The 14,812-nt window shown below is 34.9% G+C and overlaps 1 protein-coding gene across 1 annotated transcript; it reads right to left on the bottom strand.

Moving 5' to 3' along the window:
* Positions 1-5,111: 5,111 nt before the first annotated feature.
* On the bottom strand, positions 5,112-5,654 carry LOC110932547 (ethylene-responsive transcription factor ERF104). Its single transcript, XM_022175874.1, has one exon. It carries the CDS (start codon positions 5,652-5,654, stop codon positions 5,112-5,114), a length of 543 nt encoding a protein of 180 aa, XP_022031566.1.
* Positions 5,655-14,812: the final 9,158 nt, after the last annotated feature.

Raw genomic sequence — 14,812 nt, forward strand, 5'->3', positions numbered from 1 at the left:
TTTACATTTTTCGTTATTCAATCCGTGTAATACACGGAGTTGTAAGCAGGGCCGGCCCTGAGAATTCAGGTGCCCTGTCCAAGCTCCAAAAAATATGCCCTTAGGTTTTAACGAAATATATAATGAAAATATTTTTTATACAACGGTAGTTATAGCAATAAATAATGTATTGTGATTCCTTGTTTTATTATTATTTTTTTCAATCAAATGAGTATTGAGCTAACTAAACCTAATGGGCTAACTTATAATATTTAAGAATTATTTTGTAAACGAGCCTATCAATAACTTGTTGTTTTATATGGGTATACTATTTAAAAAAAAATTATAATATAGATTTCTTTTTAAATGTGCCTAGTTATGGAACCCGAAATTTTTGACCGAAGGGTCAGAGTCAATTTATATTTTTATATAGTTTACAATAATTTTGTTTACCAATCGATATTATTGTATAGATAAAGTTAAATAAACTAATAAAGTTGAATAAACTAAGTAGATATCGTTTACAAAATTAGTAAAATAAAGAAAATATAAATGATCAAAACTTAAAAAATATTGCAATGCTTCCTTCATTATGGAACACTTTTATTTGTTCTTTGGAAAAGAAATAATCAAAGGGATCTCTGAAAGAAATAACAATGAAAATGTTTGTTACTGGGCTTAAACTAAAAAAAAGCCCAAAACACAAGTTAGACCTAAATATATATTCCCAATGACAACAACATTGCCGTCTTCTTCCCATCATTTCTGCAACTAAATCCGACTCTCCGGAACGCAAGTCTAAGACGAAAAACAAATTAGATATACACTTATTTCACTTTTCTCCCTAAACTTCAGCTACTATATCAAAATTATATACGGTCAACCTCTAGAAAAACCGAAAAACTCATCATACTTTCGCCTCTGAATGTGCCCCTCGGAATCACGGGCCCTGGCCGGTGGTCCTCCCCGCCCACCCCCAGGGCCGGCCCTGGTTGTAAGCTAGTTATTTTAACAAAATAAAATATAAGAAACCGATATCTTGAAACAAGAGAATGAGGCATAGGAAAACATCAAGCGAATTAAACAAAGATATCATGAGACTTGGTCGTTTTGCTATTTTTTTATTGTTCTTCGTCATTGTTCATTAATCATGAGGTATGGTTGCAGGATCTCGTGAACTTTAAGTCGATGTTGTGACAGGTAGCTAATAATTAAGTCAAAAATGAAATATTGACCGGACCAAGTCAATAACTAAAAGTCAAAAAATGTTTGAAATATAATGAAAAGTTCACATGTGATCGAAAGAAAAGTCCAAGTCAAATTCCAAATTGTATGATGCATATACTTGCCTTATTAACTCCGATACCGAAAACTTTCTTTTTTTGAATAGCATGCCTTATTAACTCCGATACTAAAAACTTTCTTTTTTTAATAGCAAATTTAGATAACTGACACACTATTGGAATATTATCGTGGCACAATCGGAACCACAAGATCATATTCATCTCCACTAGACACTAATGACTATACACTAATTCAGAAGAAAACTAAATAAATTTGAGAAAAATCCTATTGTAGAAATCGAACTCAAGACCCAATAACATAGACGCTACTGAAAACATTTATATTGACATATAACAAAGAACAAAATAAAAATTTATATTTCCTTTGGGAAGTAATTTATAAACTCATTAACTAAATGTTTTCCATTAATCATTAATTATTTAATGGTAAACATAATAGACAGACGCGCAACTTCAATCTGCTAAACAGTGGCGTACATAGAAATTATTTGTTGGGGGTGCGGATGAAGTGTTCAACCATATTTTCAACAGGTACGGTTATATACACTAATTTTTTTTTTCAAGAGGTGCGGCCGCCCACCTTGGCCAAAGGGTGAGTCCGCCCCTGCCGCTAAATATCAAATTATGACTTAAAAATATTAAAAAAAAAAACAATTGGACTTTGTAGAAGGACCAATAAATAAATGAATTTCTGTAAATAATATAAAAGAAAAGAAGAAACTTTAGGCTATAATGATAAACTTTCTTAAGTGTTCTAATAAATAAATTTAATATTTTCTCCCTCTAAAGTCACTCAATTATTTTAAACTAATGTGATGATATTGTAAAGTCACTCAATTATTATTGTTAGTTATAATTAAAGATAGTGTGACCGAAATGGAACATATATGAATGCTAGTGATTACTTTTGTTAAATTTATCTTGAAGTAGAAGGTAATAGTAAAAAAAATATTCGTTTCAAGTAACCAAATTTTATAATTATTTAAAAGTCAAAAAAATAAACCAGTAACAAGTAACCTTAACCTAGTTTATATATTTTTCATTAGTCTTAATCACCATGCGTTGCGAGGCGGGGCCTAAAACTGTGCAAAGTAGCAATTGAACGACGATCAGAACTGAGAAAAAGCGTAAAACAAAACACGAATTTTTAACATCTTAATGAAAAAACCTAAGAGACCAAATGTGACCATTAAACACAATTTTAAGTCCGAACGATGAGCAAATCCAGAAAAAAAAAGGTGTAAAACAAAAACTAATAAAAAATAAACTTGTTTAACTTTTAACCAAGGTTTTATTACAAAAATAAAAGACCTTAAATTTTACTGTGTAAAAAGACACAAAAGACAAAATAATGTTAGTATTACTTAACATGATTCAAATTTAATATATAGAGAATTTTAAAATATGCATCATGTTTTAGTTTGTTTCGAAAACTTAAAATATAATTCTAATTTTTAATATACTTTAGAATATAATTATTTTTGTCTCCTCAGTTAAATACTATCGAGGCTAATCATGTTTCCATATAATTTGTTCAGAAAATTTTAAATGTTATTCCAACTATTACTAAAAAATATAAAAAAAAAATTATGAGAAAAGAGAGAATGCCATTTGGAATTATTTGGAATCCTTTATTAAAATTTAGATTAGATTAGATTAGATTTAGATTAGATTTAGATTTATGTCACCAACCATTAATTCTTTTTTTATAATATTAGAAAATCTAGTGAACGCAAAGTTAATTTATAGGATCCGAGAGACATAATTAATTGGGTGACTTTTTTCTTAATTTTTTTTTCTTTTTAATTTTTACACAAACGTTTCTTAACTCAGTTTTGTATGTTTGTTGTATTAAGGTTGGAGTTTCTTAACTCAGTTTTGTATGTTTCTTGTATTAAGGTTGGAACTTGTTTAAAATCAAGATACTTTTGTTTTCTTTTAAATATGTTGTTTACCTCTTGAGTCTTGAACTAGTCATATTTTAATAAAAGATTGTTCACATGATGCATATCGTGCTAGTAACTGTCATTTATCATTCATTACACACTTTTTTAACGACGAATTTCTTTTAATCACTATTGTCCGTGAGAATTTAACCCAAGACCTTCTTCTAAACTTAAATCTTAAACTTTTTTTTTTTTTTTTGAAAAGCAAACTTCATTAAATCAAACCAAAGCCCGAAAAGCTAGCCCCAGAAACTACAAACAAACTTCATTAAAAACGATGACAGACCCTTGAACCTAAACTTAAATAACATTATTAAATTTATGCTAAAAGACTTTTTCATATAAGATAAAAAAACTATTGTTTTTCAATAATATTATAACATCATTATTTAAAGGTGTTTGTCCAATTAAAATATACTTCATTTTTGTTCACCCTTCGTCATCGTTTAGTCTCAAATGATAAACTTATACATTTTCAAATAAGCTATATTTGTTGTCCATATTGTCATAACTCATAACGTTATACAAATTAACCAAAAATATAATAATACACACATAAATAGTAGATGGGATGTCAGCTCTTGAACAAACGTCATTTTGGAGTATTCAACTTTAATTGACTCATGAAAATATAGTTCAGCAACCCAAACCAAATCTCAGTTTTAAAATGGGTTAAGTTATAATAATAATAATAATAATAATAATAATAATAATAATAATAATAATAATAATAATAACAATAATATATTTTTGATTGATACCAGAAGAACCCGTAAAAATTGTTATGTGACAAACTTTCAAATTTTATTTATTATAACACACAACCTTTTAAATTATATTCGTTATCGTTATCTGTTGTTGATTTGGATGAACGCCAATAACAAGAGCATCAAAGTCCTTGACATGGTGGTCGATTTGTTTGACCTAAGGCAAGTGGACGATAATTGTGACAACAACGATGCATCCATTTGGTTTGATGACTTTGACATTAGGTTAATCAAAATACGACAAAGAATTGAACGTTTGTGTTCCAATTTCACCATCCCGACTAACGAATTCTCTTGTTTCGTGTGATTTTTTCAACAAATTATGCATTAAAGTCTTCTACTTCGAGTTAAGGTGATCATGTTGTTGAAAGAAAATATTTCGGTTAGGAATGTTCTACCGATACTTTCATATGTTTAAGATTTAGTCAATTTCTATTACAATAAAGATCATGGCCTTTTTATTCATAAAGATGAATAATTGCAACACTCTAATATTAAATTCAAATACATAGTATCCAACAAAGGTGTCCTTTACCGTGAGGTTGAGGGTTAAGGTTTGTCTTTTATATACCACATGAAAGAACTCAATTCAAAATATGACATGAGAGAACTTAATTTAAAAAACTAGTCTGGTAGGTGAGAGAACCCATTTGATATATAAATCCACATTGATTGCGCTGTAGCTGACGTGGGACAAGTCCCATACTTTGCAATGGTTTGAGTCTGTAACAATCGACCCTCCTTAAGGACAAACGTCCTCGTTGGTCACGGTTGGCTCTCTCCAGGCCACCACTCCGAGCCTCATAGATAAATTTGTATTAGAGAACGTGTAATTGCATTAGGATTCAGTCATTGTCTATTTAAGAGTGCGAGGCTTGTGAATTACGATACATAAGAAAAAAACATAAAATAATAAAAAATATAAAAATATAATGGATAACCCAAACTATTGAATTTCTCAAAATATAGAAAATCCAAAGCACAAAACTTTTCATTTTCGTTAACTTCAAACAACATGCATGCTCCCACTTCAATACATGCTCGGATTCTATAATCATAAAATCCTACCGTTCAAAAAAAATAACGGCTACCAAAAGTTGAAAAACACGGCCGTTTTATTTCCAAACGGCCGTCCAAGTTGACGACGACAGCGTCACCGGATCATCATCATCCACCATCATCTTCTTCGAAACCGCAACCTTAAGTGGAAAATTAAGAATAGCCTTACTACCTCGCATCGCAAACGCAGCTTTATCGTACGCTTCAGCAGCTTCAACCGCACTATCAAACGTACCTAACCAAACCCGCGATCCACGACGCCTTGGATCGCGTATCTCCGCCGCATACTTCCCCCACGGCCTCTGTCTCACCCCTCTATATCTCCTTCTTTCAACAGGTAATTTTTTTGAAGTTGTTGTTAGCATATCAATTATTTCAACTTCAGGAACTTCCATAGTAAAATTTTGACTATTGTCTGAAAAAGTAGAGCTGGTTGAGCCTGTGGATTCACAAACTGAGGTTGAAATTGAGTTGCAGCTAATGCAGTGATCGTTAGAGGTGAAATCGGTGAAGTTTTGGTCGATTGGCGAGTCGTCGAATTCGTCGAAAAGATGTTTCCTGATGAATTGAAGAGCTGCAAGTTCATCAGATGTAGCCATGATTAGTGAATGTAAGGTTTGGTTAGTAACTTAGAAGAAGATGTAGGGAGTAAAAGGTTTTGGAATGAAGTAGTCTGGGAGTGGAAAAATATATAATATTTATAGGGAAATAGTCTACAAGATTGTCACCTCTGCTAGGAAGGTTCCATATAGATAAAATAATAAAATATACATGAGTTTTGTGATGGTTTTACTAGAAGGGTGACAAATTTAGTATGAAATCAAACATCATAAATACTAATTAATATAATAGAATAAACATTATGTTTTCTTATGGTTTGTAAATATTCAAATGGACCGATCGAAGTTTGACATACAAGGTCGTTAGACACGGAGTTTAGATTTGAGGTTACCCATACACCTCTAATCCAATAAAATTACCCAAAGTGTCCTCATTATTGAACATTTGAGTCGCTTAGACCATACAGTGTGGGCGTAGATCAACGACGTTTATGCTTTCCACATTGCACACACCATCAGTGGCGTAGCTTTTAAGGGACCGGGGGTGCATCCCCCCCCCCTAATTTTTCGGTTAGAAGTGTAATGTTTCCGTTTTTTCGTCTGGAAATTTTAAAATTATATAGGTCTGCCCCGCCAATTATTTTGCTTAAAATTCTCCTGCCCCTACCAAGATTATTGTCAAAAATATTTATATATATTTTCGTAGTAAGTTAAAAAAAAGATGTGAACGGGCTAAACTTTAAGTAAAGTTTGTTACTACTTCATATTTTCGTACTTATCATTTATCTTAAAGATCGTTGGCTGAGTTATAATTCTTCGTCCGGATACTTAACATTTATCTCGCATCATTATAAATATTTGGTCTTTATTTTGTTAAACAATATTTAGCATTTTTTTTGAGTAAGAGCACCTCATTTGAACGAATGAAGATTATGTAGTTTTATTTGGAGTTATTATTGTTTGACCCGACCCAAATCGAATATCCGACCCGAAACATAGCGATAGGAAAAGAATTTTGGTCCCATGACTTCCCCCCCCTCCCCCTCGAAACTTTTGGTCAAGCTCCGCCAATGCACACCACACCGTCGACGGCGTTGTGAGTGGTGTTTATGGATGGGAGTGTAATTATCCACCGGTGTTGTGAATAAATGTGTGTCAAAGTCATGCGTTATGAATAGGGTGGCATATAGCCGTTGGACCCCAACGACATTATTTAAAAAAAAGGTTTTTGATTTAAAAAAAATATTTACCACATTTATATAAAAACTCAACACTTTTCACCATTTTCACCTCATTCTTTCTTTCCAATCTTATTTTTTTATAAAATCTCTCAACCTTTTATAAAAATAATGCATATACGCAACCGCAACTTCGATCCGAACAAACCTCTATGGCGTAGGTGAAGTACCGAACACCACTTCCCCTCAAGGGTCTCAACCGGTCCACAACTTCGATCCGAGCATAATGGCGTACGGCCAACTTCTTGCGAACCTATCTTTTATGTTTCCACATCAAAAGCAAGCTCAAGGGTCCCCACCTTTTATGTCTCAACCGCTCATTCATATATCCCAAACGCCCCCTCCACCCGAATCCGTACCGGAAACTCAACCATCACCACCCGAATCCTCTATGTGACGAAAACGCAACCATAAAAAGAAAACCGAGTCCGAGAAGGAAAAATCATAAAAGGTTCGTCGCGTGTATCCGTGTACAAACGAGGAAGAGTTGTGTTGACGAAAGCTTGGCTTTCAATTTTGGAGAATTCGGTTATGGGTATATTTTTATTATATTTATTATATTTATTATATTTATTATAAAAAAACATTTCGTACTTATAAATTCTTTAAATAGGTAACAACCAACATAGTGATGATTTTTGGAAGCGTATATACGACCTTTATCACAAAACCTTGGGACGAGCTTTCTATCGTAAAAACGAGATTTCTAAGTGACATGAAATAAATCAAGCCATGACCGCCTTCAACGACCACTACAACAACTTAAGGAACAACCCAAGAAGTGGTGGAACGGATACCGACTTATTGACTCGTGCGTTCAAAATGCCATTAATCACACATAGGGGTGTTCATGAGCCGAACCGAACCGAACGGAGGTCTGCTCGTGCTCGGTTCGGTTTGAAACCGAGCCGCTCGGTTCGGTTCGGATTTAGGTAATCGAGCGGAAATCTTATGCTCGTGCTCGGTTTGGTTTAGAACCGAGCCGCTCGGTTCGGTTCGCTTTTGCTCAGTTTTATTTAGCCAAAATACAAACATAAAAAGTCCCATAAAAATAAACACAAATTATCATTCAAATGTTTAATGTTTAAGAACATCTAAAATGCAAAATAACTTCCAAAACACGTGTTAAAGTCATTCTAGACATCTTCAATCAAAAACTGATTTCAAAACATAAAATTTGTTACAGTAACATCAATTCAAACCCATAAAACACCCCTCTTTCGGCTCTTTCAGGTGCAAAAATATGTCCACATATCTTGATCTATTATGTAATCTTGATCTACCTGTAACCAGGAGTCAAAGAAATTGAGAAATTAGAAAAAGAAGCAATTCAAACCCATATGAAGCTGTCAATTTAACAAATATATAGATCACCAACAAAACACATCACAACAGCACATTTGGCATCTTAATTATTAATAATTTAAAAAGAAGCATCATGAAAGTGGAAGATATGAAGACAGAATACAAGAGGATTTGGATTTAGGGGCTGGAATTGGATATTTTACTATATGTTTATTATATTTAATAAATATAATATATATATTTAATAAATATAATATATATATATAATAATAAATTCGATCGAAACCGAACGAGCGACGAGCGAGCGTACCTATGCTCGTGCTCGGTTCGTTTTTAAACCGAACCGAGCTGCTCGGCTCGGTTTTAACCGAGCAAAGAATCAAACGAGCAAATTTCCGAGCTTTTTCGAACGATCGTCGAACGATCTTCGAGCGTCGAGCAGTTTGGACACCCCTAATCACACATCAGAAAAAAAAAATTTATTAAGATTCGGGCCACACATTTATGGGCTCAGTCGCTCGGAAGTAGGAACGGTTCTACGGCAGCCCATGAGACAGCGCATATAAAATGAAAACAGTAAAGTTCAACTCTTGGGCCTGGTAAGCCCAATATAGATCACTAGCCACTGGTCAGTAGGGCTCATAATGTTCACAGTCAATGTATTCTACCTTAACCGGCAATTTTGGACCCACGGCCCAACTTTGATGATGAACAATTGAACACAACTGAGTTTATAACTGAAAGTTTGTCAGTTTGGTACCCAGGCCCAGTAAATGGACGTATTCGTACACAACCACACAAGTGATCTCATTGATTCGTTGATTCTTTGAGGTATCTTATATGTTAGACTAAATCATTAATTTTTTTTTGAACGACAAATTTGGATCACTGACGGACAACTGGAGTATCATCGTGTCAACAACGGAATCACCCGATCATATCCATATCCATCTCCACTAGGCAACAATGTCTATACACCAATACATGAGAACCCAGTAAATCTGGAAAAAATCCCTTGTGGTTTCACTCAGGTTACGCATCAAGGGTTTACGTCTCAAAGTTGCAAGTCTGAGTTTTAAAATTTTATTTTGTAACATGTTTGAATTATGACAATAACTTATTTTCACTTTTTCAAAATAGCTTTTTTACTAAAAACAAAATAATAACAATCAGAAAAAAATATAAACAATCTCTATGTTTCTCTTCTATGCATATCACACACGCCAGGATCCTAAGAGCTTAATTGGTTTACCGAAGAACTATTTAAGTGGGTTAATCGTACCTCGCATACAAAGACCACCCCGATCATAGGGATCGAGCTGGTCTAATTTCAATCGTAACAACCCTCCTCTTCATAGCGCTAACGAGTCTCGTCGCCGACCACCCCCATCATACAAAAACACCATGACCTGAAAAGACCAGTGGATTAAGGTTGTGTTTCTTTGAAAACCTGATTTAGTGACTTGATTTCTTCATTGTTTTTGTTACATATATTTCTGGGTATTATATCTGTTAAAATACTAATATATTTCAGTATAAATGTGCCTGGTTTTATTCATTTTCTCATGCTTTTATATTTTATTCTTTCTCATTTGTTTCCTTTGTTTCATTGTGGGGTTTGGTGTTTTTGGGCTCATCTCCTGTCTCAGACCTTGCCTTGCAACTGGGCTCCTTCTCTTGGGCTTGTAGCCGTTTTATGACAGCTGTGTATTAGCTGGTGTTTAGGGCTTAGTACCCATATATTGGGCAGAAGATTCGAGGAGCATTATCATTCGAGCATTTCATCTTCTCTTGCTCATCATTCACTTGTCTCTGCTGAGTTACCCTATCCTCACAAGTTCATTCGTGAGTCTAGGGTTGTTTACCTTCTCTTGTTTTAGATCATCCGGTTGGAGATCTATGTTCTTTGTTTTGATTGTTAATATGTGATGACAGATTCATCTTGTCTTTGTATTTGATTCATCATAATAAAAGTGTTTCATTATTAAGTTCTGACATGGTATCAGAGCCCCAAGGTTGATATTGGGCTCTGGTTCTTCTTCCGCTGCGATACAAAGCTCCGGCTGACCTTCTCTTGTCCGACCTAGGGTTTTCTTCGTTTACGGCATTCTGTGCTCTGGTCTCTGTTTCTGGAGTGTTCCTGCTCAAGGAGACGGTGTAGATCTGGGAGTGTGAAACCCTAATTTCTAGGGTTTGAAGTTTGTGGTTGGTTGCTGTAACGGCGCTACATCAGAAACCCTAATCCGTGGTTTCTCCTCTGTTTGGTGAAGAAGATCCTCGTTGGTCTCTTTATAGAGCAAACCAACAGGACTTGTGTCTTACCGGCTCCCGGGTCAGTGTTTGCAACCCTAAGTGAAGGTTGCAGATCTGATCTCCTTGGCTTGCACCCACTGTGAGATCGTTCCTTTCCTTATCTTTTTTCATTTGCATCACTGTGTTTGTGTCTAGGCATTCTTGATACCGGGTTATAGGCTGGACCAGTTTGATTATTGGGACATAGAGAGGGTTCACTCTGTTGCATTTGTGTCTGGTTTGGTCAGTTGTGTTGTGGCTCCCTGGTCATTGTCTGCGGAGGCACCTTTGAGTGATGAACCTCTGATCGGACCTCTGTCCAGGCTTCGCCGATGTCTTTTTGATTCACTGCGCTCTCTAGTTGTTTTTTTTGTTTACTTGCCTATCCTGGTTGTTTTATCTGTTCTGGTTGTTTTATCTATTTACTTATCTTGTCTGATCTGTTCTGCCATTATGCCTGATAAAACTGAATCATCTGTGACCTTGGTTAGAAAATTAGATGCTAGTGACCCTTTATATCTCCATGCTAGTGACTCTAGTGGGCTCACAATTGTTAGCATAAAACTAAAAGGAACTGAGAATTATGTGGTGTGGTCTAATGCTATGAAACTTGCTCTAATGGCTAAAAACAAACTAGGCTTCATTGATGGAACTTGTAGTAAGTCTAAAGGCGATGATGTTCTTGCTAGTCAGTGGGATCGATGTAATTCTATTGTACTCACTTGGATTCTGAACTCTGTTTCTGATGAATTATATGTTGGTCAAGTCTACTCTAAGCTTGCCTCCGAAGTGTGGGATGATTTAAAAGATACTTATGATAAAGTTGATGGGTCAGTTGTGTTTAGCTTATATCAAAAAATCAACTATGTTAGTCAAAATGGTTCTAGTGTGTCTGAGTATTACCACAAAATCAACACTATGTGGAAACAATTTGATGCTATGCTTCAACTGCCTTCTTGCACCTGCAATGCTTCTGCTAAATTCAATGAGTTCAGTCAATTAATCAAACTTATGCAATTTTTAATGGGGTTAGATGACATTTATCAACCTGTTAGAACCAATCTGTTGACAAGGGACCCTTTACCAACTATCAAAACTGCATTTTCTATCATCTCTAGAGAGGAATCTCATAGAGGGTCTAATAGTGCGTCTAAAGTTCCCAATGTAGGATTTGCTACTAAATCTAACAATTTCAATGATAACAAGAAAAAATTCAATAAAGGTCCCAACCCAAATCGAAAATGCTCTCATTGCAAGATTGGACATACAGTTTATAAATGTTTTGAACTGAATGGTTATCCTCCCAACTATAGATCAAAACCTACTCAAAGCAGCTCTCAGTGGGGTAGGTCAAACAATGCTGCTAGTAGTGGTTCTGGTCCTTCTATGAATAATGCTGTCAATGATAAAAATTCTAGCTCTTTGAACTCCCTGACTGCTAATCAATTTTCTAAGTTGCTAGGTTTGCTTAATGAGAATAAAACAGATGACACAAATAAGTCCAATGTAGGATGTAAATGCTTCAATTCCTTCTGTGAATATAAAAATATTTTCTGTTTCAACTCAAAACTATTCTCTTCACAAAAACAAAACTGGATTATTGATTCTGGTGCAAACCAGCATATGGTTATGTCTAGTGATAATATGTTCAATCTGGTTGATGTGTCAGAATATAATATAACTGTTAAACATCCCAATGGTACTGATGCCAAAGTCACTCAAATTGGATGTTTTAAACTTTCTAACTTTGTTATTCTAAAAGATGTGTTTGTTGTTCCTGAATATTGTGTGAACCTTATCTCTGTGTATAAGCTTGCCAAAGATAATAAACTTAAGGTTGTGTTTGATGAAAACTCTTGCTATATTCAGGATTCATGCTTAAAGAAAACCCTGGTGACTGGTAAACAAACTGAGGGTTTATATTTATGTGGTAATTTTCTAAGTTATAGTTTTTCTTGTCTAAGCATGACTGAAAAAGCAAAGCTAGAGCATTCCAGGCTGGGTCATCCAGCTGAACAAGTATTAAAAGTTCTTCAACTTAAATCTGAGTCTATTTCTAACCCTTGTGATATATGTCACAAGGCTAAACAACATAGGTCCCCCTTCCCCCTAAGTGACCATCAATCCTCCAGGATTGGGGACCTCATTCACTTAGATGTTTGGGGTCCCTACAAGGTTACTAGTGTGGAAGGATACAAATACTTCCTTACTATTGTAGATGATTTTAGCAGATCTGTTTGGGTCTATCTGATGAAATATAAGTCTGAAGTTTTTGAAAATATAGAAAGTTTTTACAATCTTGTTAAAACTCAATTTGAAACCAATATCAAAGTGTTTAGGAGTGATAATGGGTCTGAGTTCACCAGCTCTCAAATGACTGCTTTTGTCAAACTAAAAGGTATCATCCATCAAACCTCCTGCACCTATACTCCACAACAAAATGGTATCGTGGAAAGAAAACATAGACACTTGTTTTATATTGCTAGAGCATTGTTATTTCAATCCAATGTCCCTCTCAGATTTTGGTCTGAATGTGTTCTTACAGCATCTTACTTAATTGACAGGCTTCCTTCTTCTGTGTTACATGGGTGTTCTCCTTATGAAAAACTGTTTGGCTTCAAACCTTCTCTTGATCACTCGAAAATCTTTGGCTGTCTTTGCTATTTCACTATCTTAAATAACCCAGATAAACGGGAAGAAAGAGCTGAAAAATGTGTTTTTATGGGATACTCAAATTTTAAAAACGGATATAAGGTGTGGAGTCTAGAACAAAAAAAATTCACCTTTTCCAGGGATGTTAGTTTCCATGAAACCACATTTCCCTTTAAAAAGGAATCACATTCCATTCTAGAAGGTACAGATAACCTAAATCAATTAAACTTTTTTGATACCTTTGATTTTTCAAGTGATCTAAATCCCAATGATGAAGAGAAGGTCTCCACTGACTCAACTACACTGACACAGCAACACAGTGATAAGGTTGAATTCCCTGTGGATAGTAATACTCAGCAATCATCAGGGACTGATGACATATCTGAGGGTAATGAGTCCTTAGGAAATGAAACTGATCCTGTGAGGGCTGAGTCTAGTAGTGTAAATGATGAGTCAAACCTTCCCGAGGGTATCATTCCCACTAGAAGATCTTCTAGATCCTCAACAGCCCCTAAAAGATTTGATGACTTTATTGTTGGCAATGCCAAATATAGCTATGATAAAGTTGTTAACTATTCCAACCTACCTAGTGAGAATATATGTTTTGCTGCAAATATAAATAAAATTAGTGAACCTCACACCTATAAGGAAGCCCTAAAAGATCAAAGGTGGGTTGAAAGTAGATATCCGTAGTGGCACTAAGCCTATTGGATGTAAATGGGTGTTCAAAGTTAAGTATAAGTCAACAGGTGAAATAGATAGATTTAAAGCTAGGCTTGTTGCCAAGGGGTTTAACCAACGTGAAGGGATTGACTTTGAGGAAACTTTCTCCCATGTTGTCAAAATGGTTACTGTTCGGTGTGTTGTTAGTCTATCTGTTCAAAACAACTGGCCCCTATATCAACTAGACGTTAATAATGCTTTTCTGTATGGGAATCTTAAGGAAGATGTCTATATGACTCTTCCTGATGGGTTAAATATTAATCAACAAAATAAAGTTTGTAATTTAAACAAATCCTTATACGGGTTAAAACAATCCCCACGCATGTGGAATGAGCGGCTTGTTCAAACATTAATCAGAATTGGGTTTATACAATCTAAATGTGACCACTCCATGTTTATTAAGTCCGAAAAAACTGTCCTTATTGTTCTATTGGTTTATGTTGATGATATCGTGTTAACAGGGAACTGTGAACAGGAGATAACCAAAATATAAATCTCTTGAAAAATGAATTCTTAATCAAAGATTTAGGTTTACTAAAATACTTTCTTGGGATAGAAGTAATCAAATCAAGTAATGGAGTATGTCTCTCCCAAAGAAAGTATTGTATGGATTTGTTAAACGAGTATGGGATGAGTGGAAGTAAGCCCAATAGCTGTCCCATTGATCAAAATCATGTTTTGACCAATCTGACCCTAAATAACCCAAAACCTGTTGATGTCACACAGTATCAAAAACTGATAGGTAAACTTATTTACCTATCACACAGTAGACCTGATATTGCTTATTTTGTTCACTATTTGTCACAATTTATGCATAAGCCTACTGAGGCTCATACTCAAATTGCGTTCAAAGTTTTAAGGTACCTAAAAGGTGCACCTGGGAATGGGATCATGTTTTCAAAAGGCAACACCTTTCAGTTAACTGCCTTTGCAGATTCTGACTGGGCTAAGTGTGTGGACAGTCGTAGGTCTGTCACTGGTTTCTGC

This window comes from Helianthus annuus, chromosome 3, assembly GCF_002127325.2.
Source record: "Helianthus annuus cultivar XRQ/B chromosome 3, HanXRQr2.0-SUNRISE, whole genome shotgun sequence".
Taxonomy (NCBI): Eukaryota; Viridiplantae; Streptophyta; class Magnoliopsida; order Asterales; family Asteraceae; genus Helianthus; species Helianthus annuus.

What these genes read in the sequence shown, in the direction of transcription:
- LOC110932547 (XM_022175874.1), bottom strand. Translation starts at nt 5,654, where the DNA reads ATGGCTACATCTGATGAACTTGCAGCTCTTCAATTCATCAGGAAACAT.